The sequence below is a fragment of the Phaenicophaeus curvirostris genome, chromosome 16 (assembly GCF_032191515.1).
Source record: "Phaenicophaeus curvirostris isolate KB17595 chromosome 16, BPBGC_Pcur_1.0, whole genome shotgun sequence".
In the NCBI taxonomy this organism is placed as follows: Eukaryota; Metazoa; Chordata; class Aves; order Cuculiformes; family Cuculidae; genus Phaenicophaeus; species Phaenicophaeus curvirostris.
Window position 1 is genome coordinate 9,526,390 of NC_091407.1, and position 23,512 is coordinate 9,549,901.

Sequence of the window (23,512 nt, forward strand, 5' to 3'; positions counted from 1 at the left end):
CTGCCTGAGTTCCCGCCCCTCCTCTCTGCAGATGCAGACAGCCAGAGGGGATGTCTCGGTTTTCCACCTCACCATCAAAGTCCCTTCTCCAGCCCTGGAACCAGAGGCTGCGGGGTTTGCCGCTAGGTGGTTTCCCATGGCAGATGCCTACTCTCTCCATGGGAAGTCGACTTGCTAAGGAACCTTTCTGCCTCCTGGGAAGCCAAGGCAGTTGGCCTGTGCTGTGGAATAGCCTGCAGCTCCTGGGTTTTGCTTTCTGCTTTCACACCATTGTTACACTTGGAGGTTTTGAATACATTTCATTCCCATAGTGCAGTTGCTCTGTCCCACCTTAAAATGTTGGAGTTTAGGGTTTTTTTGCTTTCTTGTTCTGTGCTTGAGGAGAAATGAAATAATAATCTAAAAGAGCTGCTGTATTGCAGTTGTGTGTTTGGGTTGGGATTCTGAGGCACTTAGCTTGACTTCATAGCCCGTTCTCCTCCTCCCAGCCCTTTTCCTTTCCCCAAAGGCTATTTTCCCAAGTCTGTATCCTGATCAGTCTTTTATTTGGATGCTGCCATCTTCAAACTCTATTTGGACTCCATCAGTACTGCATCTTGGATCATACTGTAGACCAGGAGGTTGCTTTTCTTGCTTTTAATGAGCTTAGAGCATATGAGGGCCTCCCACCTGCAGATGCTCTGACTCACATGAGTGCTTTGCTCCGGTGGGGTGTGTGCCGTCCTACAAACTCGTTTGCTAGATCAAAGACATGATATTATGAAAGCAGGACTAGATGTTGGGTGCTTCCCCTTTTTGAGCTCATGTTCCTTGAGCCTCTCTTAACATCTTTGAGTGGAAGCTGAGCCGAGGTCCTACCTGCTCTAGAACAAACAGGTCTGTTCCCTCTGAACTGGTCAGCATCTAGGATGCAGTTGCCGAGCGGTTGTGTTTTTCATACAAAAGGCTTTGAATGCAGCTTGCTGCAGGAGCTGTTCTTGCACTCCATCGATTTTTTTGTTGTCTTACTTGCCACGGTTTCATCCTCTTTGTGTTTGGAAATGGTGTTTCTGCTTGCACGAGGCAGATATTGGTGGAATTTCTGCTCATCTGTTTCTATTTTAGGCCATTGTAGAATTTGTTCATCTGAGGGAAGCGCTGAAGGATGCGACATGGGAGCAGAGGTGGTGCCATGGGATGAAATGCACAATGGTGCCCTGCTCGATCCTCATCTAGAGTCTGACTGCCCATCTTGCAGCAATTCACCTGAATGGTTCAGCATCCAGCTAGGAGAAGGGAAATCGTTCCTCTTGGAACTCTTCAGGAGTCTTCTCTAGCTGGGTTGCCAACAGTGGTGAGGAAAGTGGGTCACCTTGTGCTTCAGGGCTGCAACGGGATCAGAGGAAGCTGAGACACCTCGGGAGCTCGTGGCGGGGGGACGGGTACAGGCAGTCTCACTTTCACGATCGTGACAACTGAGAGAGATCTTTTGTCTCTCTTCAGGGAATCTTTGGGTTCAGAGGGTGCCTGCTGCTGAAACAATGCTTCCTTACTGGAAAGCTGCTAGCTGAAAAGGGCTGTGAAACGTTTTCTCACCAGGAGAGGTGGCCTTTGTGTTCTGCTGCTCTCTGCTTGTTAGTGATGGCTCCTGGGAGCCTCTCTCTTCTGCTCCCAGCCCAGGCTTTCACCTGGGTTACTGGTACTGACAGTACAAAAAAGTTCATCCCTGCAAATGGTTTGTTTAAAGGGGGGAAAGAAGCTCATTTAAGTTCAAGTGAGCTGTGAGTTGAGTGTCAGCTGCATTGCTCCAGCCAGCCAAGGGCAGAGTGCAGGACGTCAATCGTTCCCTTTGCAGCCTCCTGCCCTGCTGGGCTTCCCCCGCTGCTCAGAGGGTTTTGCCTGGCCCTGCCTGCAGTGCAGTCACTGCCTATGACTCTGCTGGCTGAGGAGGCCGAGCGCAGACCGGACTGGTGCCTGCCCCTCGATGAGGGCACCTTGCTGTCACCCCTGCCACTGGGATGTCACATATCCACCCTGAATTTAGCTCTGGTCTCCATTCACAGCCATGCCTGTGTCATTTCACTGAAGATCACTTAAAATCACTTGAAATAGTTTCCTCTTTCCTGCTGAATATCTTTTTCTGTAACTACGTTAACAACAGGAAAGCTGATATAATCAAAAAGTTCGCCTGCAAGTCTATAGTGAGGAGCTGAGGATGTTGTTCCTCACTATGTTGCTAATGGGTTGTGGAACAGCTGAAAAGTTGCATCTCCCCATGTCCTCCTACTCTGTGTCAACTGCAAGGTGGACAGTGAGGCTGTCCCTGATGTTCAGTGCCTTCGGAGAGGGTGGGGAACGTGGGACCTGCAGTGACAACGAGGGCCAGGCTGGCTGTGGCCTTGCTTGGGGCTTTGAAAGGAGATGGACCTGGCGGCTGCAGGGTCTGGGCTGTGGGGTGTGTGGAGGGATGGAGGTTCCACTGAAGGAGCTCTCCCAGGGAAGGGTAGGTAGCAGGAAAGGGCGACCAGAGGAGTTGTGCCTGGTCATACTTGCTGTTCTTGAAGCAAGATGCTGTGGATCCTCTCTGCTTCTCCCTGTGTCTGTGGTTGTGAAGCATTTGCACAACGAGGATGCTGAGTCCAGTTGCCATGGCAAACCGAGGGAGTCAGAGCACGTGGTCCTTGCCTGCCGTTGAGATGCCAGTCACAAATTCTTCGCGACAGGTACAAGAAAATCCTTGTATCTGCTCTGTGGCGAGTCCTGGATCTTGATTCTCGCTCTGTCCAAGCTCCAACCACAGCTCAGGTGATTACACTTCACTGTGCCTGTCTTCCAGCCAGGTGACACATGCCTGATCATTGCCTACTTTCTCTTAAAAAATGGATAAAAGTGTTCCTCTTCTAGAAAATCCAATTATTTAATTCCTTACAGGGTTTATGCAGCTCTAGGCACTTGAAGAAAAGTGGTTGTTGACTTAGCACAGGGCGTTTCAAGATTCTCTGCAGAGTTACCAGCTCCTCATTTTGTGCTTACAAGATTTCTCAGGTCTCTGTGCTGCTGGGACCCAGGGAAACGTGGTTATTGAGGGCAGGAACTCTTGGTTGCAGTCAGGGTAGTGCAGGATGGTTGTGGGCAGCTGAGTGACTGCAGGGAAGGTCCCAATGTGTGTGCGCTGCACGGGACGAGGAGCATCTGTCCCTTCTTTGAGAGCCTGGTGGATTTTAATGTTAAATACCAGAATTAAGGTCTAAGCGTGTCTTTATCCCACAGGTGATTTTTCCCTTCTCAAAAACCAGTCTGCTCTGTGTGTGCAGAACTGACCCAAATCTGTCCCTGGTTTCCAGCAAACTTAAGTCTGTACTGAGAGCCCTTGGAAATTTCCATCTGTGCTCCAGGTTATGGTAGCGCTTTGAAGTAAAACTGTTCTGCAATATGGAATCTTGCGCGGGCAGAGGTCAGCTAACCCGATGAGCTGCAAACAGCCCTGCCAGCTCTCATTCAGTATGAGTTGGGTAATCGTGAAGATTATCAGTCTCCAAGACAAATACTGCAAAGATAAGGCAGTGTCAAATGAGTTGCCTTTGCCTTTATTGCTTTTTAAAAGAGCTGACCATGAGTGCTGGTGATGCTGGGCTCCTTCCCTCCAGCAGCACCGTTGTGCCGCACTCAAAAACTTTGTGGTAACTTTTTTATAGGCATGCAGTCAGAAATCTGTCCTATAAATGGCACGATCCAACAGGGACGCCACGTGCTCTAGTCCTGCGTTCAAGCATTGTAAAATGTTAATGGCCCTTGAGCGTGTTCTTCCGTGACTACCGTGGCTCTGGGTGGTTGGACGCTATGGTTTGGATAGAAAAGCAAATGAAAGGTTGCAGATCCGTGTGGTGAAGCGGGGAGAAAGAGAATGAAATGTTTGGGGGGGGTGCTGGATAGAACAGAGGTGTCCTTGTTCTTCTGTCAGGTGGATGGAGATGGGAAACATTCTCTCCGATTCCTGAAAAGGCTCTTGCGAAGCCTTTTTTGTGCCCCCGTTCCCTTCACTGGTTGACACAGTTGCTGTTGTTGCTTATTTAACAAATTGGTGCAAGCACAAACAAGGACAAAATAAGCATCTGCTGATATGAACAGATTTATCCGTTCTCATCCCCACGCTTTTCCCCGTGAGCATCGTTTCTTACTGAGCAAACCTTAGCGCTGAGTCTTTAGTCTGGTCTGTGAGGGGTGCTACAAGCAGGGGGGCTTTCTTTGGGTGCTAGTGGTATCTCTAGACAGGTGCTGGAGCAGCTTCTTCAAAGGAGGATGCGGAGAAGCGTTGGACTGAGTGGTAGCTTAAGGTCTGCAGCAACCGCTTAACACGTGCTTTGGAAAACGTATTGTGCTCAAGAACTTTAAGTGCAAGAAAGTTGCAGTTCAGGGTAACTATGAGAGGAATCCAACACCACCTCTGCCAATTCATGAGATAAATATAGATCGTGATATTGCTGCTGTAAACCTTTGACTGCATGGGAGGGGTTGGGCAGCCCCGAGTGTGCCAAGGTGATGCTGTTTCCCGAGTCTGGAGTTCCTTGCTTTGCCCATACTTGTCTTGTTAGTGCTGTAGCTTGTGACCACACTGAGCAGCCCTGTGTCCCTTTGTGTTGCTTGCACTCCTGACCCTTCTCAGTGCAGCACAGCTGAGCACCGTAGATGATTCCATCGTGGCCAGTTTGTGTTTTACCTGCCTGTGCTGCTGGGTCAGGTTCTGCCCCTGCACTGCGCGTACTGGGATGGTTTGGTGAGGACCCAAGCGATTGCTTAGTCGTGTTTGTCCATCAGGATATTTAGGCAGGATTTACGTGCTCAAGGGTGTGCTAGGAGCCACAGCTGAGCACTGCTGAGAAGTCATCACTATGTTATTCTTCTGGTCTTGTCCCTGTTTTTAAGATAAACTCACGTTACATGTGCAGAGTGTTATTTTCCTTTGTAGCATCCTTAGACGGAGGCAGTGGTGAAAGAACAGCAGCGTTCCCTGGACTAGGAAGAAGGACAAGAAACTGCCAGCCTGACTTTTCGATCAGTTCTGTGAATCTGTGGCCCTGCGCATTTTCATCTCCTTTCTCTAATCTCCCCAAACAAATCGTACAGTGTTTTGTACTGGAATTCCCTGAGCTGGTTCCTCCTGTGGTTTTCCCCAGTCCTGCCTGGCAGACATGGGCTGGTACTTGGTGTGGAGCCACTTGGCTGGAGGCCCTACTGATGAGGGAAATGCGTTCCCTCTAGATCACACTCCTCTTCTGTCGTTTCAGTCCTGTGCTTAGTAATAATTAATGCCTTTGTTGCCGGAACGCAGAGCATTTCCTCCAGAAGGCTCAGGCAAACATCCCTGCTCCCAAACAATAGTGGTAAATGTTTAAAAGCCAAGGACGTAGGGTTAATCTCCACTTTGGGGCTGTGACCTCCCAGCGCTCCGAAGCCACCGCTGCTGGGAGCCATCACAGCAGCCTGTGTGCCCGTAGTCCGGGTGTGATGGCATCGATGCTGGCAGCGTTCCTGCACCGTGCACGTGGCAGCGGTGTCTGGAAGGGGCTGTTTTGCTGCCTCTGTGCTGGCGGAGGTGGCTGAGCCAGGGGCTGATTCCACCCTTGTCATCCCTGCCAGCTATCGGGGGCAGCTCAGCTGCCTCCTGGAACACCAACGCGATGGCAGCATCACTTGTGCAGGGCTTTGAGAGCTGCTGGTGAGAAGCAACAGGTGAAACCTGGATACGTGTTACATTAATCTCTCATAACATAAAATAAATGGAAACTAGATTCCTTCAGCAAGAGTTGAAATCTCTCTCAATGGCACCTTGGCCTGGCTGTGCAGGGAGACGCAGTGGCAGATGAATTGATGCATTCATGGAAACCTGCTCGAATCACTGTGGCCTGCAAGCCAATGATATGGAATTGGGTATGTTCATGTTCCGCAGCTCCATGTGGGGAGTTCAAAGAGGAGCCCCAAGCACCAGCCAACCCCCCCACTCACTCTCCGTATTCCAGTGATTCTGATAACCTGCTGCCAAGGCGTTTTGTCTGTGGGGAGCAAGCTCGTGAGAGGGGAGCGGAGTCAGCAGAGGCTCAGTTAGCGGTGCCTGGACTGGGATCCCTTCATATCTCTGGCCTGATCCCTGTCGGTCGTGTGGCCAGCAGCAGCCCTCCCTGGGACAGGCAAGTGGAAATTTCCTTCCCATCCCCAGTGTCTTGTGAAAACACCATAAAACATCAGTGGCGTTCTTTACCTTTGCTTACGAGAGGAAAAAAACTATCTATAAACCCCCAATCCGTGATTACCCACCACAAACATGGAACGCGGCAGGCGATTGCTCAAGGAGGTGAAATGCCACGGTGCTCGGCTCCGGCGGGGTGGGATGCAGCCCCAGAGACACACGTGGCCAGGAGCGGGTCGGCAGTGCCCAGCATCCCCAGCCAGGCTGTGGCCACCTCCTGTCCCCCTGCAGCCGCTTGGCCTCCCCTGTGCCTCGATTTCATGGTTTAGTATTTGATAGGAATGGTTGGACTCGATGATTCGATGGGTCTTTTCCAATCTGGTGATTCTATGATTCTGGTTTTCTGGGGGTGATGCCTTATGGGGGGCAGTGGGGTTGAGGAGATCTTGGGTTAAGCGTGTGATCAACAAGACCTTTCAAAGCTGCTGGTCGATCCCTCGGCTCTCTCACCAGCAATGTGCTATTTGAGAGCTGTGCAAGGGGGACCGAGACCCCTGCTCCAGGCAGGGTGAGGGCAGAGGCTGGGAGGAATCTGCTGGGACTGTGCTTCAGGCAAGATGCTTTGGTGCCTGGAAGCAAATGGGTCGTGCTGCTTGGGTGTGTACAAAGCGATGCAGTGACAGGGCTCTCTGTGCTGATGCTGTCTGAGGATTTAAAGCTGCTTAAATGTTCCTGCAGTAACACAAAGTAAAACCCGTGTTTGCCGTGCCCAGAACTACCAACATCCAGCAGTTTTTGGAGGAAGTGTTTGCCTTCCACGGGTAACCTCAGACATGGTTCTGTGGCCTGGGCTGGCTCTGGGGGGTTTGGTTTGCCTCCCTGTGTCAGAGCAGCTACTCCTGATGCCTTTCCCCAGGGTGCTGTCTTCTCCCTTGCTCCTTGTGCGTCCCTTTCTGGGCTCTTGTGCTACCCCTGGGCTTTGGCCAGAGGTGATTTTTCGCAAGGAGTGGGTTTTCCCTCCCTGGAGCTCCACAAACTGTTTCTCAAGGTGATGCTGGATCCCTGTGTGCCCCGTGCAGGGGATGCTGTGGCCCTTTGGGCACGTGTGGCACAGGCAGGGCAGCCACCAGGCTCTGCCGAGGTGCCAGCACTCCAGGTATCTGTGTGAAAGGAATCACATCCTGAGTGTTAGCAGAAAACCATAAAACAATGACAACAACAACAACAAAAAAGAAAAACCAAGGGAAAAAACCCAAAGCCTTGAACCCAGGAAAGGCGGTGATAAAGAGCTTTTATATTCCTGGGGGCTGGCCTATCTGCTTTTATTGCCCCTTTTTTTTTAAGCAATGCAAATCCAATCTGTTTTTTAGAGCCTCCCGTCCACTCCCTCTTCACACGGGTCGAGGGGAGCCTGGCGGGGGACAAGAGGGTGCTCCTCCAGGGACCTCATCCCTGCACCAGGGCCCCTCGGGGACCCCAGCCTACTTCTCCGGTCTTCCAAGCCCTCTGCTCCGCAGCATCTCTTCAATCCACCTGGGCTCTGCCTGTGTTGTTCCAGCCCTGCTCATGGCCTCTCCTGAGCGCAGCCACACGCTAGCCATGGAAGCGATGCTGGACGTCGACGTCAAATCCAAACCCTCACAGCCTCACTGGTTTGAGCGCTACGTCCAGCCCTGCGTGGCCGAGCTACTGGGCACCGCGCTCTTCGTCTTCACCGGCTGCGTCTCCGTGATGGAGGTTGTGCCGGGCACGGAGAAGATGCAGGCCGCCCTGGTGCACGGGCTGGCTGCGGGCGTCATCGTCGCTGCCCTGGGAGACATCAGGTAAGTGCCCAGGGAGGTGGTTGAGTCACCTTCCCTGGAGGGGTTTAAGGGATGGGTGGACGAGGCACTGAGGGGCATGGTTTAGTGTTTGATAGGAATGGTTGGACTCAATGATCCAGTGGGTCTTTTCCAACCTGGTGATTCTATGATTCTAAGAGCGGCCGGTGCCGGGGGCTGCATCCACCCGTCAGACCTGTCCTGAGCCACTCGGTCAACACGGCTGCTCAGGAGTTGTCATCTGTTAACACCTCGTGTTTGAGGGAGTTCGCTTGGCTTCTGATCACAACCTTGTATTTCCATCCCCTTTTAATAAAAATGGTCACAGCTGCAATGGAAACAATTCCTTTGGAAAGCTGAGAGGTTTCCTTTTAAAAGGTTGTCAGAATGAAACATTTTGACCCGGGCTTGCTGCTTCCCTGTGTATTTTCAGGTGAAAACAACGGATTCCGTTTACAAACGGTTTCAATTCCTCAAAAGCAACTTTTAGACAAACATGCCTGTTGAAAACGGTGGTGCCTGATGCCAAGATATAGATTTATCCTGAAGGGAGAAGCTGAGACAGTACCTGTGGAGTCTCATTCCAGTCGCAGCCCAGGAATGGGGTGGCTCTGACCTGGGACACAACCCCAACCTTCCCCAGGCCATGGAGGGGGCTTGGCCGGGCTCACATGGGAGCCTTGGGGTCCGGAGCAAATTGACTGGGAATTTAGCAGTGCCTGAGTAGCGGGGAGAACACAGCAGGGTGAGGCTTGAGCGATGGGGACTTGGCGACCTGGGGTGCCATGTGCCGGTGGAGCTAAGCCCAGCGCCCGCTGCACCCCGAGCCCTCGGCACGGTGAAGGCACCGGCGAGGGGAGCAGCACAGGGGGATTTGTGCTGAGGGGCTGCAGAGGCATCTGCTCTGAGGGAAGGAAGAGTTGGGTCAGGGTCCTGCCAGGGAGATGTTTTAGTCCAAATGGTTGGACCAGGGGAGCCTGGCTCGGGCTGAGCACTCGCTGGCCGGGCTGCCGTCCCCACCGCAGCCTGCTCTGAACCTCGCTCGTAGTCAGGTCCTCCTTTAGCTCCCAGGCTCCCACCTTCGCAGGGGCGTTTGCAGCCAGAGCCCCATCCTGCTGAGACATTTCCTAGCCTAGACGACGCAACTTCTTGCTCTCGTATGATGGGTCTTTAATTACAGCTGAAGAGTAAGATGTAATTATAGTTCCTAGACACTCTTACTCATTGCCTTCACCAGCAACTATTAGGGCTGATTGGTTATGAAACTTGTTTATTAACGTGTGTCTCGTGGTTTATCTGTTTTAATTAGAAGGTATCTGAGTTTGTCTTGCATGTGGTCCTCAAGATGAACGAGTTGAACACCAGCTCCTGCCAGCCTTCCCAGGGCCACATGGGCTGGATGTGGAGAGACCTGGGCACCTTCGCACGTACATCGAGCAGAGGCAGATAAACCATGAGAACCCCAGCAGAGCCCAGCTGGGAGGTGGCCTCAGCCCTGTCCAACTGCTCTTGTGCCATTGCCCGCCTTCCCAGGTCCATGTGTCCTGCCAGGCTGGGCACCTGCTTCATTTGTGCCACTTGGAGCCCCAGTTCCCTCAGCCGCGTCTCATAACCCTTGTTCTTTAGCCCCTTCCCCAGCTCTGTTCTCTTTCTCCGGTCGCGCTGCAGCAGCTCACCCCACAGGAGGGATCCCCACGCAGGGGTGACCCCTCTCTGACGCTCCTCTCTCCTTCGCAGTGGAAGCCACTTGAACCCCGCCGTGTCCTTGGCCATGTGGCTGGTCGGTGGGCTGAACATGACGATGGTTCTTCCTTACTGCATCTCCCAGCTCTGCGGAGGGATGATAGGAGCCGGCCTGGCAAAGGTACAGATGCTGGGGTTGTTTCTTTACCCAGGGCTAGCGCTGGGGTGCAGGGACTCTGCCCCAGCCTCGGGGTCTCCAGCAGCAGTGTGTGTAATGGGGAGGGTGAGGGGTCTCCATGCATCAATTCTGTGGGTAATTAAGAGTGTGGATTTCTCGGCTCACAGCTTTGCTGCATGGACGTGGGGCTTGGCTGGCACTTGGGGCCAGGGTTCCTGCTTCCTCCTCCCAGCTCCGACTGCAGGATGTGGACAACTCACCCGTGGTGGTGCTGTGCAGATGTTGGGGAGCCGCCTCACACGGCACTCTGGGGCTTGCCTGATGAGTTCTTGGTAGCACCCACTCCCCAGAGGTTGGCTGTGATGCCCTGAGCAGGTGCAGAGCAATGCACAGCCCCTCTGTGGCCCCAGCTGCCGCACACCCAGCGTTTGCCTGCACTAATCCTCATGGCGCTGCGCTGTGAGGCTCATTTCTGTCTGGTTTGCAGCATCCTGGTGCCGTGTGGCTACCGTGAAGCTGTCGGTGGCCAGGTGAGCCTCATCCTGCCCAGAGTGAGGGAGCTGGCTCATTATCTCAGGAGATGCTAAGAGCCTTCACTAATGAGTTTATATTTGCCAGACGTTTAGGCTTTCAGGAAGAAAGTGATGAGATTAGCTCCTCTTTACCCTGACACTACGCCCGCCCACGCTGTCCTGACAGTGAGCACATATGCCCGCTCAAGCCCACAATATGGAGCGTGGATGGCACTAACAGGGCTCCCCTCGTGCAGGCGGTGGTGCCAAGTGAGAGGTTTGCTGTAGGAGGAGCCTTCAATGCCATCACGACAGACAATCAGATCGGCTCTGCCCTTGGGTGCGAGATCATCATGACGACCTTCATGATCCTTGTGGCCTTCATGGGCGCCGTCAATGAGAAGACCAAGACCCCGCTGGTGCCCATCTGCATCGCTTTCGTTGTCACGGTCAACGTCCTGGTGGGGTGAGCTTGCGAATCGTCTCCCTGCATGTTCCCACCAGCCACGGTGCCTCGAGCAGGAGGGCAGGATGGAATCATGGGCTGCAGGGATGGAGCTTGTGCTCAGAGCTCCCAGCAGTGCTGGCTGAGCAGAGCTCCAAGCACCCAGCGCCAGGGCTCCACTGCCCCGTCCCCAGCCTGCACCGCAGATGCTGCATCCTACACTGGGGAGGGGACAGTGCCCATGCCAGGGATGGGATGCGATGGGATGCGATGGGATGCGATGGGATGCGATGGGATGTGATGGGATGCGATGGGATGCGATGCGTTCCTTCATGGCACAACACAGGACCTACTGGCCAGGGCAGCTGAGGAGAGCCAGGCGCGCTGAAGACTGTGGCCAATGAGTCCACTGCCCCTTGACAATTTGAGGGACCAGCCTAGGCCGGTGGCTCGAGCCCAGCGCGTGGCCCTCCAGCCGCAGCAGCCTTTACAAGCGCTCATTAAGGGCTGATAAACCTGAAAGGCTGCACGGGCAATGTTTGTCATAGGAAGCCCTGAGCAAACAGGAGCGGGTTTATCCGGATGGGTTCCTTGCCGTGTGCCCTCGTGGCAGCTGGAAGGGCTGCCAAGCTCAGCCTCGGCACAGGCGGGCGGTTTGGGCAAGCAGCCTGGGTCTTGTGCCATGCAATCTGATAACGAGTGCACGCAATTACGAATGCTAATGGGTTGTTTAGTTAAGGCAGCACCCCCTCTAGCGGGATTCAGACGCTCATTTAAACACTGCACAAACCTCATGGGCAAATATTTATCTGTTGCAGTTCTCTTTAATCTGTAAGAGCCGCTGTCTCTCCTGCCCCTCTCTGCTATCCGTGCGTGCTATGGAGCTTTCCCTCTTTAAAAGCTCAGCTCCCGGTCAGCCCCAAAACAGGCACAAGACTTCTGATTCCACCCTACGTGGAGTTTTCATGGAACCATGGAGTGGTCTGGGTTGGAAGGGACCTCCAAGCCCATCCAGTTCCACCCCCTGCCATGAGCAGGGACACCAGTTTCTCCAAGCCCCATCCAGCCTGGCCTTGAACCCCTCCAGGGATGAGGCAGCCACCACTGCTCTGGGCAACCTGGGCCAGGGCCTCCCCACCCTCACAGGAGAACATTTCTTCCTAAAATCTCATCTCAATCTGCCCTCTTCCAGCTGAAAACCATTGACCTCATCCTCTCCCTGCACTCCCTGACCAAGAGCCCCTCCCCAGCTTTCCTGGAGCCCCTTTCAGTCCCAGAAGCTGCTCTAAGGTCTCCCCAGAGCCTTCTCTTCTCCAGGCTGAACAACCCCAACTCTCCCAGCCTGGCCTCACACGGGAGGTGCTCCAGCCCTCAGATCATCTCCATGGCCTCCTCTGGGCTCCCTCTTTTCTGCGTTGTTTCCCCCGATGACTTGCAAACACCAGCGAGCGAAGGCCAGTGCCAGCAGCTGTTGAGACCAGGCTGGTTCCTGTGCTGCAGAAACAAACCATCCCGGGCACTGAGAGAGCCCGGAGTGGCCCCAAACCAGCAAGGATCTGCCTCCCCCTGGCAGCGAGGGCACGGGTGCCGCTCTCCCGTCTCGCACGGCTGACGCAGCCGCTTCGTTCCTCTTGCAGAGGTGGCGTGTCTGGAGCCTGTACGAATCCTGCCAGAGCCTTCGGGCCAGCGGTGGTCGCGAACTACTGGGACTATCACTGGGTTTACTGGGTCGCACCAGTGATCGCTGCCCTCCTCGTTGGCGCGCTGGCGAGGTATGTGGTGGAGGAGAGTGGAGCGGCGCAGGCTGAGCCCCTTTCCCTGCTGCCTCGGGGCTCTGCCCTGCCCTCGCTGCCCCCTGCGCCCAGGCTGTGGGTGGCCACGTTTCTGGAGGGGTGGCCAGAGGCTGGAGATTCCCTTCTCTTCCCCACGAGGAAAACGTGACAGCAAAGGTCCAACGTGTCCCCAAATCCACGTTTGTTCCATCCATGTCTTCTCAGGGGGCTAAATCCACACTTGGACTGGCCATGCATGGGCTGTTGCTGGGTTTCTGTTGCAGGCTTACAATGGCAAAAATGCTAACCTGGAGTTTCTCTCTGTTTCTCCTCCCCAAAGGCTCCTGATGGGCGACCGGAACATCCGCCTGATCCTGAAGTGATGCCGGGCATCGTCGCTGACCTGCTGTGGGCAGCCAGCGTGGCTCAGCACAGCTGGGATGAAGCCCCCCACCCTGTTCCTCACCATCCTGCCTCCCCTCTGCGCCTCCAGGCAGCCCATGATCCGGAGATGTTACGCTTGCGCTGCAAGGACAGTGGAAAGCAGCGCAGCCCAGCCAGGGACCACTCCAACCGCAGTTCCCAAGGCTCAGCCAGACCCGGCTGCAGGACCAGCTCACCAGGAGCACCCTCTGACCGACACCGGTGCCCACAAGGTCCTGACCTCTCCCAGCATCAGCCAGGCACAGCATCTTTCCCAGCAGGGCCATGCCTGGGTGCCTGCGGTGCTCGGAGCCCTGTGCCCTCCAGGGTGGGCACCGCTGCCCAGGGCTCTGGGCTGTGCAGCCGTGTCCAGCAGCCGAGTGCTGGGCTGCTCTTCAGGAGCCTCTTCTCCCCAGGATGGGCGATGAGACCCGCTGGTTCCCAAATGCCCCGTGAGGAACCTGCCATGCTCCTTCTGAGGTGACGAGGGGCTGAGTCCTGCAGCCGAGCCCAGATACTGTGCGGCATCACCCACCAGCGCTGACACTAATCGATATTCAGCTTCTTCCTGATCAGTTGTGATGATGCAGCTGGCTCCGTCTGCCCCGCACACACCTGCGGGACCACCCTGGCCCTGAGCGTGGTGATGGGCGCTGTGAGGCTCCGTGCCCAACCCCACACCGGCTCCTGCTTTTATCTCCCACTTGAGCATCCCTGCTATCTCCACCCGTTCCTCCCTCAGCATCCAGCCCACAAGGAGCCGTGTCCCAGCACAGCAGGATGCTCCTCCAGCTGGTGCTGTGGGTCAGCTGCTGGTCCTCGTGCAGGTCCAGGATGATGCCGAGTGGTTTTTGCTTGTGGCCTGCCACGCAGAGGGATAATGGGAGCAGGGAGCTCTGGTGGCAGTCTGGTTTCTGGGATACTTCCCTGCACCAGGAAGGCTGGGGTGAGGCACCAGCTGAGATTCCAGAGTGGGTCCATCCCTCCCATGGTGAATGTTGGGTGTCCACAGACGAGGGGAGGGGGCTGCCTTGGCAGAGGAGCTGCTGCCGTGAGCAGGAGGAGTCAGCAGAGGGAGGGTGATGGAGCTGTGTGGGCAGGGGGCGAGGAGCCAGCATGGCAGCTTGACGTCACCCGGGTCCCTGTCCCCTATGGCAGCTCGGCCCTGACTCATCTGTGTCCCCAGCCTGTGCCGTGGGGTCTGTAGGGACTGCAGCCCCACTGCTCGGGGGGCTCATTGGGTGCTAAACCAGCACACGGGTGTCATTGTGCATTCTCCCATCACATCCCCAACAGGGAACCCTTCACATTACGGGGTTGAGTCACCCCTAAGGAGGCAAACACTCCACTTGGGGCTTGCCTGATGTTTTCGCAGCCCTGCACGCGTGGGGCAGCGCTGGGAGAGCCGTGACCCCACAGCGGGGCTGCACACCCTGCCCAGCACCCCAGCACCAGCCTGGAAACTGGGCTGGGAGGGCACGGGGAGAGGGAATGGGCCAGGCTGCTGCAAGCGGGAGCAGCAGGACCCTCCCAGGACCAGGAAAGGTGCTGGGGGCTCTGGCTGCTCCCCCTCTCCCACTGCCAGCGGGAAACCCCAGGGCGAAGCAGATGTTTCCTCCTCCTCCTGGGCTGCTCCGCAGAGGCAGAAACGGCTTTGCTGTGGCAGGGAGGGCGTTCCTGGTGTTCCACTGTCCCTGTGGGGCTGGCAGAGCCCTGCGCAATGTCACCTCTCTATTTTCAGCTGGCTTGCTTTCTTCCCAGCCCAGGAGGTGACCCGCACACACACACACACGCAGATGTAATCACTTCTAGGAAAGGCCAAGCCTGTAGAGATGCTGAAGTGAGGAAAACCCTCCAGAATTAAAGCATCCTTGGCTCAGGGGGTGTGTGTTTGCCTGCAGCTCTCCCGGGGCTGGGCAGCGGGACGCAGCACCCCACGACGGGCAGCACGGGCCCGTGGGGCGCAGGCAGCTGCTCATGCAGGAAGGAAAATGATGCAACCTGCAAAAGGAGACAAATAGCGTGAAGATGTCACTAGGACCGTTGTCATGGCAATGCCACAAAAACTGCCAAACCAAACAAAGAGCAAAGTGGCTGCTTTCTCCCCAGAGGGACCTTGGGGGATACAGAAGAGGGTGCTGGTGGGAGCTGGGGGCCCCAACCTGCCTTGGCCCCTGCTCGGGGAGCAAACCTCTGTGGGAGCGCGGCTGCAGGCGGCTGCCACGCTCGGGCACCCACCTTCCTCTTTCAAGAGGAAGCACGACCCTGCGACACCGCAGGAAACACGCTTCTGGCTGCAGCTGCCTCTGCCAGGGGCAGGGTCCCTCCTGCACCCCAGCTCCCTCTGGCACCTCCAGTCCCTCCTGCACCCCAGCTGCCTCTTGCATCCCAGCTCCTTGTGCACCCCAAATCCTCCACCACCCTGGCTCCTCCTGCACCACACTACTCTCCTGCATCCCAGCTCTTCCTGCACCCCAGCTCCTCCTGCACCCTGGTTCCTCCTGCACCCTGGCTTGCTTTGACCCCTCAACTCCCTCCAGCACCTCAGCTCCTCCCGCACCCCGGCCCCAGGGCTCTTCTCCAGGTGGATGAGGGTGGTGGATAAGGAGCTGCGGTCCTGCTGGAGTGGTGACGCTGGTGACCGCTGCTGGAGTTGCCTGGGTGCAGGCGAGGGGGGCAGGAGGTGGGGACTGGCCCATGCATGGCCACATGTGCTTCCCTGTTTCGCTGCTGATGTGTTCAGCACATTCATTTTTAATTCGTCAGGATGACTTTTAATAAAGCATCTGTAATACTGCGTTGTTTTTCCCTGAGTATTATTAAAGAGCTTAATTTATGCTAATTAAATACCAATTAACTTCCAAGCACTTAATGTGCTTTAAGGACATAAAACACATCTCATTCCCGTTCAATTAAATTTGCATCAGGCCTGGCCATGGATCTGCACCGCGTTTTTGTCGGCACATGGATCTGCCGCAGAGCTGGGACGTCGCTTGGTGCCTTCCCTGTTCTTTGCACCCACTGGGATGGAGGTGCCGCTCCGGAGCTGGCAGGCGTGGGGCACTGGTACCTCACAGGGTGATAATTGCTGAGGTTTGGGGCTGGCGAGGATACCGATGCTCAACCCCCTGCGTGGTGGGAAGCTTTGGGGAGCCCAGCGCTTCGCCTGGTCCTTGAGAAGCACCGAGGGCTCTGCAGGTGTCATGCATGTGCTCACCTGGGCGCTATTGGCTGTGGCTGATGCCAGCACTTTGGGGGACACAGGGAAAACCTGCCCCTGTGCCTGCCTGAGCCCCTCCAGCCCTCACGCTGCAGCTCTTTCACTCTGGATAAATATCCTGGTTAAACATTGACTGGGGAGGTTAGCGGTGCTGCCACCTGCACCCGGGCTCCCCAGTGCCAGCCCCTCTGCGGGGACATGTGTCTGTCCAGGGTGGGGTGCTCCTGCCAAAGCCCCTGGTGGCACTAAAACAGAGCTGGGCTCGCCGGTGTCCAGCAGCAGATGAGCCCGATCCAGCCGAGCCTGAGCTATCCCCACCACACAGGAGCCACGTTTCACGCCAGTGGCCTCGACCTCGACCTGCAGCCGATGCCCCCGCTCGCTGCCAGCGTGGCTCTGCCCGCCCTGCCTGGTGTTTGCGTGGGACGCAGCCGCTGGCAGCAGCATCGCGCTGGAAATAGCTGATCTGCAGCATGCAAACATGTGGATTAGAGCTGGTTAATTCGACTGAGTCTCTGTCCTTTCCCAGCCTGCAGACCTGCCCAGCAGCCCCCCTGGGAAGAGGGAGTTGGCAGGAGGCAGCGAAGTGCAGGATGCCCTGGCCCTGGCACAGTCCTGGGTGGGACGCAGCCCTTCTCTTGCCTGGAGACACCCCATGGCCACGATTTTGCGTGGCCACAGCTGTAAGCGCAGCAGCTTGGTCCCTGCTGGGAGGCAGCAGCTCATCCGCGCTGTCTGCAGCGTTGGGGGTGGCTGCTCCTTCCAGCTGTGTGCGAGAGGGATGAGCCAGCCAGGAGGGAGCTCTGTTCTTCTGGGCCCCTGTCTGGGATAGAATCATAGAACGGTTTGTGTTAGAAGGGACCTTAGAGCCCATCCAGCTCCAACCCCCTGCCATGGATCCCAAACATCAGCGCTGCAGGACTGGGTCCCTTGGTGCAGGAAACCCAGCTCCATCGCTTCACCGATGCCCCTGAGCTCACCTCCAGGAGCAGGACGGGTGACAACAGTCCAGGCAGTGGGGAAAAATGGGCTGAAGAAGCAATAACTCTGCCCATTAGCCTTAATCAAACAACAGAGCTCGTAGCAAGAAGCAATCAGTGGGGCCATGAGCTCAGCCGGGTGCTGAGCGGTGCTGGCCCTGGTGTGGTTGTTTGCTCAGTGCTGGAGTCTCACCGAGCGACGATTCCCTGCCTGCACCGCACTGGGCTCACAAAATGCTTTTCATTCACAGGCAGAACAACGCCTCGCTGTTCCCCTCCACTGGCACCACCACCCCTGACTCCACGATCCAGGAAAGGAGGAGCCCCCCGATATTTTCCAGTTCGGCCCTCAGAAGGATTAGAGGTGGCTGGCGGTGCAGATCCTCCAAAGCCTCCTCAAAATAGCAGCATCCCCGAGCAGAGGCAGCACGAGATGCCAGGAGTGTGGCTGCAGCAAGGAATGATGGATGAATGCTTTTTGGAACATGCCTCATGAGAGCATCTGGGAATTCTCACTTTGCTCTGCTGTAAAGGTTTTCTTTGCCAGTTTGCAGCTGGAGAAATCACAGCCTTCAAAAGAAAAGGACATTTAATTCTTTTAGCTCATTTTGGCCGTCGGGTGGAACTGCAGTGGCTGTGGAGCATGGATGCAAGCATCTTTGACTGGGAATGGCTGGAGGCAGTGGGATGCTCTGTCCCTCACCAGTACCCACCAGCCAAGGTTGGATCCAGTCCCACAGCACCAACCTGCTCTTCAGCCTCCTGGCCCCATCCTGCCCGTGGGAGCAAACCGGGGGGACTGTGGCCCCAGCCAGTGTGAAAAAGCCCCCAAACCCATGAGTTGCACTAAAATTGGGATGCAGGCAGGGTAGAGGGTTGCAGACCTTTCATGAAAAAGCCAAGGGCTGTGCAGCCCCCAGGCTCCTCTGGTGTTTGTGGGTCTAGGTGAGCCTTGCAGGGGAGAGGGTGCAGCAGTGGCTCTTTGCAAGGGGCGTCATGGGAGCGGGGAGCAGCGCAGCCTCCGCAGCCCTGTGGGAGCAGGCAGGGCACAAGGCTCCCAGCACAGCTCGCAGTGTGGCTGGCACATCTCTTCCAACCTCAGCTCCCGAGGCTCTGCGTGAGCCCTTGGAGCACCTTGCTAGCCGCCCGGGGTGCCGGTGTCCTGGGGAGCTCCCATGGGTGCTCGCTGCTGGGTCGGGGTGACCACGGCGATGGGTGTGTGGGAACAGCATGGGCACGCGGGGGACAGCGGAGGTGGGCGATGACGCGCGGAGCCGGTACCGCACGTTAGCTGGCATCTGTATGTAGGAGATGAGGAGCGGCGGTGAAGAGAGTGGGAGTATAAATGTATTCTAGGAAGCTTTTAGAGCCATTAACGGGGTCCAGGCAATGCAGGGGCGGGGACGGGCTAGTGCACTCCTGTACTGGATGGTGCCCACGGGGCTGGGGACACACCTGGAGGCTGGGCAGCATCCCTCGCTGCCGTGCCACATCCCTGTGCCAGCCCAGAGTGCTGCGCCAGCCTGCACTGCTATATTTACTCTACAGCCTGAGAACAAGGCACAAATGCCAGAGCAACCTCCCTGCTGATTAGCATAGACATATGCAAAGAGCACTAAGGAGCTTCACCGCCGCACGCAAAGCTCTGGGGCTCCCACGAACACTGGCAGCAGGGAAATAAGGGTGTTTTATAGGGGGCAGGTTGGAGGAGACCCCCAGCTCGGCGTTGGGAGCTCAACCGAGTGGTCCCAGCCCCCATGGCAGAGTGGGAAAGGCGAGTGGGCGATGGGCTTATCCCTCCCTCCACTTCCCCACCCTCCGCTTCTACTTCAATTCCTCATTTTATTGATCTTCAATCTCTTTTCACTGTCATCGGCAGCCCACTCGGGCTCCCTGGAGAGGAGCGGGCACCGAGCTGTGCCTGCTGGGAGGGGGCCCAGGGGATGGGGGGGATGGGACCCCCGAGCCCCACTTGCCCCTGGCTGGCGGAGGAGCCTAGTGAGGGCTGCAAACCCCCTGCGCACCCGCTGCCATTCCGCCTCGCTTTCCCCAGCACCAAAGAGATTCTTTACCAGGCATCGCTCAAGCTGGAAGGATTTACATTTTAAAGAGTTTTTCGAGTGGCTTTGGATAGATGTTGATTTCCAAGTAATTTTTTTTCTATTCAGCTTTCACCACTGCAAATGTTGAGAGGCAACAACGACCAGCAACGGCACAAGGCAAAGCCTCGCATAACTCATCTGTGCTCGTGCAAATATGATGAGGGTGGAAGGCCAAGTTCAGACACAACTCCTGACCCTCCCCACTGGGCTTGGTGCTTGAGGTGTTTGAGTGTCCTGTGGTCCTGCTCCCCAGGCCGTGAGGTCCCTCTCCACTCCATGGCTCAGCCCCAGCACCCTACAGTCCCTGGTGGAAGATGCCCTGCTCCCCCGAGACACGGCCCCTGCCTGCCCTCCACCCCTGCACCCAGCATTGGAGCCAGCAGAAGCTCCTGGTCACCATGGAGACATAGGAGGAGGATTTTGAGCCATCTTAGAGAAATTTCTGCCCCCCTCCTAGCCATGCACAGCATGTTCTGTGGCCAGGCTGAGCCTTCCCGCTGCCCAGGCCCATGCAGCTGCTGCAGAGATGATTGTGTGACCGCACACGCAACCATGTGCCCCACTCCTGTCCCCATCCTCATCTCCATCCTGCTCCAGGCTCAGCCACGCCGCAGGTCACTGGTGCTGACCCCACAGGCTCTGCTGTGAGTGGGCGGCATCAAGTCCACCACTGGGATGCATCACCCCTGGGACAGCAACCCCTCCTGAGATGCAGGCGCACGCTCTTGAAACAAGCTAGAGCCACCTCCCGTGTTGAGGCTGTGAGCCCAAGTAGGGGGGCAGTTCCCAGGCTTGTCACCCCTCTCCTGTGGTGCCTCCATCCCTTTCTAGGACTTCTGTCTGGATCACAGAATCATGGGTAGAGACACCTCCCGCTGGATCAGGGGCTCCAAGCCCCATCCAACCTGGCCTTGAACCCCTCCAGGGATGGGGCAGCCACCACTGCTCTGGGCAACCTGGGCCAGGACCTCCTCACCCTCATCGTGAAGAATTTCTTCCTAAGGTCTGATCTAAACCTTCCGCCTTCCAGTTTAAAGCCATTTAAAGTGCCCGTCTCCCATGGTGATGGGGCAGGTCGGGAACGCTCATTGTCCCTGCACTGCAGGACCACCACGAACTTTTGGGCAGGAGCTCATCCCCGGGCCAAGCAGAGAACAGACAGGGCCCCCCAAACCTGGGTCACAGCTGGCAAAGGCATCGCTGCCCCAGGACACAGCCCCTCTCCCACAGACCCCATGTTATCCATCGCCCCAACATGGTGGCTGATGCTGCTGGCAGGAACCACTGAACGGATTTGGCTTTGGAAACCAGAGTTTCCATCGCTCTGCTGCCACTGGGTTTCTCAGTTTTTGGAGGATATCAAACTCTAGGGTTTTCACAGCAGGGAATCCGAGCAGCAGGGCTTGCAGGCTTGGAGATGCGTTGTCTGGCCACACCGATGCTGGGGTGAGGACGAAGGAGCAGCAAGGCGGGCTGGAGCAAAGGCTCATTGGAAGGGGAATGCTAATCGGGATCTGTGCTGGCAGCAGCCAGAATGCTGCACAATAAATAGCCATTTTAATTACCGCACAATATTTACAAGATTGCTTCCTCATTTGGGAGATTAAAACAAATGCTCCGTCAAAATGATCAACATTGTACAGAGAAGCAGAGGGCTGATAAAGAAATACACTGGCTGCTAATGGAGGAGCAATTGGCACCTTGGTGCTGGTGGGGCTGCCTCCTCCTCCTCTTCTTCACAGCGACGGTGACGCCGGATGAAGGCAAAGGGCATCCCTGCCCAGGCTGGACCAGCCAGGCCTGCAGTGGGAGGGGACAGGACACATGAAGGATGGGCAGAGGGGAGATTGAGATGAGATCTCAGGGAGAAATGTCTTGCTGTGAGGTTGGGGAAGCCCTGGCCCAGGTTGCCCAGAGCAGTGGTGGCTGCCCCATCCCTGGAGGGGTTCAAGGCCAGGTTGGATGGGTCTTGGAGCCCCTGATCCAGTGGGAGGTGTCCCTGCCCATGGCAGTGGGTGGAACTAGATGGGTTTGAGGTCCCTTCCAACCCAAACCATTCTGTGTTTCTGTGCTGAGCTGCCACAAAGATGTTTCTCCTGACCGTGTCTCTCCATCCTGCCTGCTGGCACCAGGAGCTGCCCCCGGCTTTGCTGCTTTCCTGCCCATCCCCTCACACTATTTCCCAAGCCACAGGTCCTGGCATCACGTGGTGATTCTGGATTCAGCTTTGATTTAAGAAAAAAATAGTGACACAGAGGAAAAAAATAGTGACACAGAGGAAAAAATACCTCAAACTGCAGTCAGAGAGGAGCATGGGGTGGAGTGGAGTGACCTCAGGTCTGGTTTTCCCCCATCCCATCCTGTTCCATCCCATCCCCCCCTCCCCATGCTTTCCTCAGCTCCTTTCCTGTTCTTTCCTTTTTTTTTTTTTTCAGCATCCCCGTTGCCATGGGAACAGTGGCATCCCAAGCTGCTGGGCAGTGTGTGGGGAGCTCTCATGTGCCCGCAGCACCCCAGACACTGGAAGGGGATCCTGGGTGCAGGGGTGTCCTATGGGCATCAGGGTCCGAAGAGCAGGCAGGGCACCCTGCGGGCATGTTGCTCCTGGGATGCACCAGAACTGGGTCAGGCTGAAGGCTTCCAAGGACATTTGGAAAAGCAGCGGGATTTAATTATGTTCTGATACCTGCTGCCAGGCCAGCAAGTCGTTTCACGAGATGAGATTCCACTTCGAATGAATCGGGGAGGTGGAATGGCAGGATGGCCCCTCAGATGCCAAACGTTCCTTTAGAGAGGAGCTCAGGGAGGGGATGGATGTGGTCCAGACGGAGCTGGGAGCACTGAGGGTTTTGCTTTCCATTTTTTCCAGGAGCAGGCAGCCCGGAGCAGGGGGGATGCCTGGGAAAGCCCGAGTGACATCTCACAGGCTGTCCTCCATCCCCAGGGTTGCAGAAGCAACTGGATTTCCTGGTGAGGCTGGGAAGGGAAATCCAGTGGGAGAGCTGGTGGAGCACGGACCTTCCTCCTCTGTCACTGCAGATGTGACCACTGCAGGTGATGAGGATTATTGTCACCTGAGCACACTCCGACAGCTCCTGGGCTGGGTGCAACGAGGGCATCAGCCACGGCCTCGCATCCACATGCACCAAGGAGTTAAGAATTTCCCTGGAGATGGGAGCTCCTGTGTTGCTTTGCCCCTGAACCTGTTGCTCCAGGTCTCCATGGCCCTCCAGCCACCCTGAGTTGGGTTGTGCATTGCAAATCCCAATATCTGCACCAGTGCTGTGGGGCTCCAGGCTCTGAGAGGGGCAGGGAAGAGCCTGAGGAGCCACAGGTAGTAGGAAAAAGCCAGAAAACAAATTACAGTTTCCTCCAGATGGCAACTGGTGTGATCTAGCTAACACACACAGATGAGCAAGCGTGAGGAAGGGATAAATAAACCTTGAAGCTCACCGGATAAAACAGCCCGCTGCAATTTCCAGCAGAAAAATCCAGCTCGGTCCGTGCTGAGCTCCCTGCCTGTGCTGGGGCAGGGTCCTGGGAGCCAGGGGATGCTCTGGGGCAGGGTCCCAGGAGCCAGGGGATTCTCTAGGGCAGCCCAGCACCCGCAACCCTCCCACCTGTGCCTGGGAGATGCCCTTGCGGTGAATGAAACCCAAGAGCAGCTAAGGCGCCGCCGTGCAAAACCCCAAACGAGTCATTCAGTCAGAGAGGAGCGAAAACCTCATGCAAATGTTTTCCATTCAAAAATCCTTTTGATTTCTAAATTAACAAAGCAGAGAATCTTTGTGGGGGGGGGATTTTTTTTTCGGTTTTATTTTTGATGAAACGTTCTCAATTATTTCTGGAAATCCAGCAGCAGGTTGAGTGTTCTCTGTTCTCAGTTTTGGTTTTCACAGCGTTTTCTCCCCAGCTTTGCCTGACTTGAAATGTTTGTGGTCTGAGAGTTACTGTGAGGTCCCGTGAGGCCCCACGCTGCGCAAAGCAAACCGGTTTGGCTGCAGCTCTGGCGCTGGAGTCCCAAAGCCACCGCAACCAGGAGCTCGAGCGCCTGCAGTGATGCTGCTGAGGGAACCCAGCTGGAGAGGAGAAACTGAACTGCAGAGACGAGGAGCCAATGCTGCAGATGGCAGCGACCAGTCAGCGGTAAAGCTGCAGACAGGCTCCTGGGTCACCTCTAGTGAGAGGAAAGGTGAGACACCTCATCTGTGGCC

General features: G+C 56.1%; 1 protein-coding gene across 1 annotated transcript; it reads left to right on the forward strand.

The window, feature by feature from the left end:
* The first annotated feature begins 7,647 nt into the window (after positions 1 to 7,647).
* On the forward strand, positions 7,648 to 12,966 carry AQP8 (aquaporin 8). The gene is made up of 5 exons (XM_069870505.1): positions 7,648 to 7,986; positions 9,721 to 9,847; positions 10,614 to 10,822; positions 12,439 to 12,573; positions 12,914 to 12,966. The coding sequence occupies exons 1-5, from the start codon at positions 7,730 to 7,732 to the stop codon at positions 12,954 to 12,956; spliced, it is 771 nt and encodes a 256-aa protein (XP_069726606.1). The 5' UTR covers positions 7,648 to 7,729; the 3' UTR covers positions 12,957 to 12,966.
* The last annotated feature ends 10,546 nt before the right edge of the window (positions 12,967 to 23,512 follow it).

What these genes read in the sequence shown, in the direction of transcription:
- AQP8 (XM_069870505.1), top strand. Translation starts at nt 7,730, where the DNA reads ATGGCCTCTCCTGAGCGCAGCCACACGCTAGCCATGGAAGCGATGCTG. An exon ending in TAGGAGCCGGCCTGGCAAAG is followed by an intron (nt 9,848 to 10,613) that starts GTACAGATGCTG and finishes CCCCTCGTGCAG; the next exon opens with GCGGTGGTGCCAAGTGAGAG. An exon ending in ACGGTCAACGTCCTGGTGGG is followed by an intron (nt 10,823 to 12,438) that starts GTGAGCTTGCGA and finishes TTCCTCTTGCAG; the next exon opens with AGGTGGCGTGTCTGGAGCCT.